Raw genomic sequence first — 6,740 nt, forward strand, 5'->3', positions numbered from 1 at the left:
TGACCACTTGTCTTGGATTGATATTTGGTACACTAACAAAATGGCTTGGATAACATGGTCTCCATGGTAATGAATATGAGGATAATGCACTTCAGCGCACTTGAACCCACGTGCTCTTATATTGGCAACAATGCACATGCCAATCAAACTAAGACTCAATTGGCGCATGATAATGAAATTTTAAATTTGAAGAATTTTTTAAAAAAATAATTTTTAGTGTTATCGTTTTTTTATCATAATTCTTTAATTTTTTTTAAAATTTAAAATATTTGTTCACATTTCATATAGTTTGATACCAATTTATCTATTTCTTCAATAAAAAAACCCATAATACAATAACTACCATCATACTTTTACTCCATAGGATAGAAGGATACTTAACAAAGATGGGAAGAAAAAGAAGTACAATTATTATTATTATTATTGTGATGGTGATTATTGTTTTCAGAGTAGAATTGTACATTGGTCTACAAGTACCACCTAGCTCGCATCGCATCACATGATATATAAACCCGCACTATGGTTTAAAGTACAACAACCTCCAAAGACAAACATAGAGGAACCCTAGGATGAGAAATACATTAGTAATGACAACAAAATGAATAATAATAGTTCATCAATCAAACTAGAAGTAGAAGGAAAGCACAAACAACAGTGTTCAACTCTGACCCACTTCTGCTACACTTGTAATTGTTTCAGCTATCCGCAAGTGCAATAAGCTGATCAACTACACCTGGTTCTGCAAGCGTGCTTATGTCTCCAAGTTCATCTAACTGTCTGGATGCGATTTTCCTCAGAATCCTGCGCATGATCTTTCCACTCCTCGTTTTTGGGAGGCCAGGTGCCCAGTGTATCTTGTCAGGTGCTGCAAATGCTCCTATCTGCATCCCACATGAATATTCCTTAGATTACAACAGACCTAAGATAATGCAGCTACCATTCCCACATCAACCATTGGAACAATAAATTCAAACCTGATTTCGCACTGTGAGTATAAGGCTCTTCCGAAGTTCTTCACTGTAAGGAACACCTTCCACAAGAGTAACAAAGGCATATATGCCCTGTCCTTTAACCTAACATCAAGGAAAAATGAAAGTTTAGACTTACTAACCACAAGCATGCTTTGGGGCTATTTAGGCCATCATTCTTAAACAGATGCAACAGACCACTTGATTACCTCATGCTCAACACCAACCACAGCAGCTTCTGCACATTGAGGATGAGAAACTAGAGCAGATTCCACCTCAGCTGTGCCAATACGATGTCCACTGCAAATATTAAGGTTGTATCATTCGCAGGCAGTGGAAAAACAAAATAATAATAAGGAACGTGAAGCCATTCAACAAGCCAGATAACAGCAGAGCTTCAGTAAAATATACCTAACATTGATAACATCGTCAACTCTTCCAGTAAGCCAGTGGTACCCATCCTTGTCCCTGAAACAGATATAACAGTAACTCAATGCTGGTGCCTGGGCTAGAATGCCATCAGTGGATAAATGGATAGGGATAAAGATTAGCAATCAATATTTTGCACTAATAAAAGTCCAGACCGATCAAAAAGAAATTTCAGTGTTAGGACCATCGTACCTACTGCAGCCATCGCCAGTAAAATAATATCCAGGGAATGGTCTAAAGTATGTTGTCTCATATCTCTCATGGTCACCGTAAAGAGTTCGAAATGCACCAGGCCATGAGCCTTTCACGCACAAATAACCGCTACACTCACCATCAATCTCAGTTCCTTTCTCATCCACTATGACAGGCTGCAGTTGTAACAGAAAAAAAAATTATGAAAATTTTTGAAAGAAAAAAAAAACCTCTAATTTTTAGTTACAGTATTGCAATAAACCTGAACTCCAAAGAAAGGAAAGGTGGCAGAACCAGGTTTCTGTGGCCAGGCACCCGGTAGAGGAGTAATCTGCCAGTTAAGACATGGAAAACAATAAAAAAGTTGAAATATGCACACAAAGCAGAGTAAATTCAACTAAGTCATCAAGGTAAAAGGTTATAATAATATTTTCCAGGAAATGCTACCAAAATATGTAACATGAAGAAATAAAGGAAAAAGAATTACCATAAAGCCACCTGTTTCAGTTTGCCACCAAGTGTCAGAAATAGGGCACCTAGACCCTCCAACTACATTAAAGAACCACCTATGGTAACAAGGATTGTTTTAGGTTAAACACTTTCTTTTTACATGTAGAAAGCATTGGAGATAAAAGAAAGTTCAAAAACAGAAAACCTATTGATTAAAAGAAATTATATAAGGCTGAAAACCTCCAAGCACTTGGATTAATGGGCTCGCCAACACTTCCAAGAACACGCAGAGACTTCCGTGAGTAGCGTGTAACATACTGCAAAGACAGTAATTGTGAAATCAATACAAAGTCTAGATATGCATCAAGTGGAACTCAAATACATTCTTCCGAAACATGACACCCCAAGCAAAATAGTTCTTCGCAGGCCCAAAAATAGTTTCGCAGATCATGCAAGTTAACATTCATGCCAGAATTAAACAAATAGCTGAATGCTTGCAAAATTGAATGGAGTTGCTCTGATCTTTGTCACTCTAATTTTAGTTGACAATGTTTAAAGAAAAAACAAAGAAAAAAGCAGGTGGAAATTCTAAACTAGGGTGTCAAATACCAACATAAATGAAGCAAAATAATAACAAGAAGCTCTTTTTATTTGCAGCAGTTCTGCTAAACATTTTGAACCGGAGATTTTAGAGTGTAAACAAGGTTAGAGATACAGCTTGCCTCATCACCATCACGCATGAGAGAGCGCACCAATGTAGGGGCAGTGTAGAATATGGTCACCTTGTATTTGTCAACAATGTCCCAACATCTTCCAGAATCAGGGTAATTTGGGGCCTGCATATAATATGTGGAAATATTGCTATCTATTGAAACATCTATAATATATTGAAATCAAATATCGGGTTTAAGATGAAGATTCCTGCACTCACTAATGGCTGTTATATCTCCAACGCTCAAGTTTTTCTTTTGATAAGTAATTTTTAATATATTTTTCATGTTGATATGCTGCTGCAAATTTATTCCACTTATTTCTAAGAGTCTTATCCTTGGAAATTCACCCATTTCTATAATTAACAAGAATGTAAATGATGCAAACAATAAAATATAATCCCCCATATTTCCACCATTTACTTATTTTTTTTAAAATCTTAAAATAGTCGTTCTTTTATTCTGCAGCCTTTTACTACCTAGATGCTCTTTTGATAAACTTTTAGAAACACCGTGACACGTCAAATCTTCTATACACCATGATGTTTCATCCAACATTTCTCTCCTTAGTCACTAATGACAATCCTAGGGAATCAAAAGTTACATTACAAACACTATTCAGTGTCAGATCTATTGCTGAATTAGTTGCCAAACTTGGAAGCCTAATCTATATTTTCTATGTTAAATACCAACAAAGAAACTTACTCCCTCGTATACAACAACTGTTGCTCCATTAAGCATAGGTCCATAGGTTACGTAACTATGCCCTGTAATCCAGCCACAATCAGCAGTGCACCTAAAGTAAAAGATACGTCAAGACCCAATATCAATAGATTACCAAACAGTGAGAATTTATAAATTCCAAAAACATCAAGGGCGAAGAGTGTCAAAATTACCAGTAAACATCAGACTCTTTGTAGTCAAATGCATATTTAAATGTTGTCGCGGTGTACACCATATATCCCCCGGTTGTGTGGAGTACGCCCTTTACAAAGTTCAAATTAGAACATAGAAAAGGACAATGAGAAACTATATACAATACTTATACCAAGCGACACCTTTGGCTTCCCAGTGCTCCCGCTAGTATACAGTAGAAAAAGGGGATCTTCAGCATCAACCCACTCAACATCACAAGTGGTTGGATATTTTGGGACAACATCCTAGATGAAGCTTATGAAAATCAGCACTCCACATTAAAGAAAAAGCTATTGAAAAATAATGGTTACTGGAACCAGGGGCCACCAAATACTTCTCTATTTTTTGTACACTAACCTCCCACCATACATCTCTTCCTTCCTGCCATTTAGTGCTTTCCTTCTTCAATGCTGATTGGTTTTCGTAGGTTAAGCATACATCTGCCCAAAAGAAGATATCACCATTGATAGACAACCAAATGAATATAAAAAAAACTAAGCAAGTAGTGTCTCACTAGTGATGTGATTGACCACTTTGGTAGACATTCTTTTGGATTATCTTGTCTTATCATGATGGTAATCAGTGAAGCAATTTGAGCTAGTAGTTCAATTACAAAGCACAGGATGCAGGTAGTCATAAGTAATTAGCAACCTGGTTAAATCTACATTTGTTATGTTAAGCCAGATCTGACTAAGACATGGTACTTTCCATAAGCAATGTTAGGGAAAATGGTAACCGCGTTGCCCTTGGCTATTAAAACATTCCGAATAGCACTTAAGGAACAGTAGCACAAGGGGAGACTGTTGCCCAAGATTTTCATTGATATAAGAAACAAGTTTTCTGTTAAAGATAAGTGCTCCAATGTAGGGTCTTAAGCAAAAGTTGTAAGATTCAATACAGGAAATAGGTTTGACCCAACTTAACTATGCATGAACTGCAAAGGAGAAAAGCATCTTCAAATCAGATACCGGTTTCTTAATGTATACCAACCTATGGAGATCCCATTCTTGGCAGATTCAACAAGGGCAGCATCAACAATGTCCTTGAGGTGGATGGTCTTAGGACCTCTTTTAACAGCATTACAAGTAATCACAACTTTTGGTTTGCAGTCCACTATTCGTTGGGCAAGAGATTCTGAAGAAAATCCAGCAAAGACAACCTGAAATGACAAAAGCGTTGGGAATTTATGCAACAATAAAAACAGAAATTAACAAAGTATTTTGGTTGCTTGACATTGTTCAACTATTTTATGTGGAAGAAGGATGTATACCGAGTGAACTGCGCCTATGCGGGCACAGGCAAGCATGGTAATCGGGAGTTCCATTAACATAGGCAAATAAACAATAACAGCATCACCCTTTCTAACACCAATACTTTTCAGGTAGTTAGCAAGCTGCAGAGAAGACACACTAAATTTAGAAGTGATTCCAATTGAGGAAGTTGAAAATATGCAGAGAATTAATATAAAGTTGAATAGACCTGGCAAACTCGGTGCAGTAGCTGGGAATAAGTGAGATGGGCATCAAAGCCAGGTTCATTGGATTCCCAGTAAAGGGCGATTTTGTCTGCAAGCCCAGCGTCGATGTTTCTATCTAAGCAGTTGTAGCATATATTGGTGATTCCGCCTTTGAACCACTGGTAAGGCCCAGAAAGAAAGAAAGTGATTCCACTTACGTTGACCCGAATGCTAAACTACATAAATAAAAAAATGGACAAAGGAAAAAGGTAGAGAGAAATACCTCGATCTTGATATCCCCTTTCCTGACATCTAGATTCTCAGAGCAGACCTGATCTCCCCATTTTTGCTTCCAGTAGAACTCCGATGACGCAATGCCTGACCAAAATCCAGCCGGGTCCTCTATTGACCTTTTGTACATCTCCAGATACTGATCTCATCTCGCCTCACATGACAATTTTGTAAGAATCATCGATCATAAATTTAATTACTCAGAACATGCCAAATCTAGGGAGAAATGAATGAATAACAGAATACCCATTTCTGTTTTCATGTACAGTTGCTACTGCTGCTATTGATTTAAACAAACAAATAAATAAGTAAACATATGTAGTAACACCATATTTTTATTCATATTCATAGATACATGCAACTATATGTGTGTGTATGCAATTGTTCATATTCATATTTAAGAAGAGAAAAATGAGAAGGAACCTTGTGCGGAGAAGGAATGAGAGCCTGACGAGAGAAGTCATCGCTTGGGAAAACGAAGTCGTTCTCTTCGGAAGCAAGAGCCTCCCCCAAAATGACAGCGTTCAAATGGGAAATCTTGCCGGCGCCAGAAGGCAAGGAGGCCATGGACTCCACATGTCTCAAATGGTTGGTGGTTGTCAGATTCTTGGGAGAGGAAGATGCCATGACCAATACTAGTCGTGTTGCACGACCGTGTGATTGACAAATGACGATGCCCCAATTCTTGATTCAGAAGGGCACTTTAATAACGATGAAGCTGCTGAGGGAGGAGAATCATGGGGGGGATGGTCATCATCATTTTTTAATGTCCATATTTTAAAAAAAATTATTTTTAGCTAATTCTACGCAAGCCGCCTCAATATTCAATCATGTTGACTTTTTGGTATTAATATTGAAGTTCAAAATATGCTGTAAAATCTTGAGTAAATTTGCAGTATGCACCTATTTTAAAAAATATTTAGGGTTGTAGGTTTTTTATATTTAAAAAATATCTCGATTTTAGAGATAAACAGAAAATATTTTTAGCATGACGTTTTCAGTTGAGTTGGTAGGAAAACACGTTTTTAAAAACACTTTTACAAGATATTTTTCTTTTAACACATTAATTCATTTGGTTAGATGACTAAATATTAGTGGTTTTATTTTTGAAGTCTCGAGTTTAATTGCTTTCCAACTCAAATTTGTATTTTTCATTTCATGTTATTCTAAGCTTTTTTTATTTTTGATTAATGTTTTTAATATATAAAATCCTGTGACAGATGTCAACGAATGGGGAACATTTCGAAAAGGGATGAAATGTCGCATAATGGAATTTTAGAGGTCAAAATTTTTGACATTTGGGGCATAGATTTTATGGGACCATTGATG

The 6,740-nt window shown here is 36.7% G+C and overlaps 1 protein-coding gene across 1 annotated transcript; it reads right to left on the reverse strand.

Annotated features, from left to right (window-relative positions):
- Positions 1-389: 389 nt before the first annotated feature.
- Positions 390-6,190, reverse strand: LOC105780292 (acetyl-coenzyme A synthetase, chloroplastic/glyoxysomal). Its single transcript, XM_012604532.2, has 18 exons — positions 5,835-6,190; positions 5,404-5,550; positions 5,144-5,299; positions 4,935-5,057; positions 4,655-4,823; positions 4,022-4,104; positions 3,808-3,909; positions 3,646-3,734; positions 3,455-3,545; positions 2,762-2,875; positions 2,280-2,356; positions 2,077-2,155; positions 1,852-1,920; positions 1,590-1,765; positions 1,380-1,436; positions 1,178-1,268; positions 975-1,073; positions 390-881 (listed from the first exon to the last, which is right to left on the reverse strand). The coding sequence occupies exons 1-18, from the start codon at positions 6,036-6,038 to the stop codon at positions 696-698; spliced, it is 2,112 nt and encodes a 703-aa protein (XP_012459986.1). The 5' UTR covers positions 6,039-6,190; the 3' UTR covers positions 390-695.
- Between the last annotated feature and the right edge of the window lie 550 nt (positions 6,191-6,740).

Source organism: Gossypium raimondii, chromosome 4, assembly GCF_025698545.1.
Source record: "Gossypium raimondii isolate GPD5lz chromosome 4, ASM2569854v1, whole genome shotgun sequence".
In the NCBI taxonomy this organism is placed as follows: Eukaryota; Viridiplantae; Streptophyta; class Magnoliopsida; order Malvales; family Malvaceae; genus Gossypium; species Gossypium raimondii.

Bases quoted from the DNA above. Each gene is read 5' to 3' on its own strand.
- LOC105780292 (XM_012604532.2), bottom strand. From the start codon at position 6,038: ATGGCATCTTCCTCTCCCAAGAATCTGACAACCACCAACCATTTGAGA. The intron at 4,824-4,934 runs GTATACATCCTT...TTGTCATTTCAG, and splicing joins GCATAGGCGCAGTTCACTCG to GTTGTCTTTGCTGGATTTTC. The intron at 3,910-4,021 runs GTTAGTGTACAA...AGCTTCATCTAG, and splicing joins GAAGAGATGTATGGTGGGAG to GATGTTGTCCCAAAATATCC.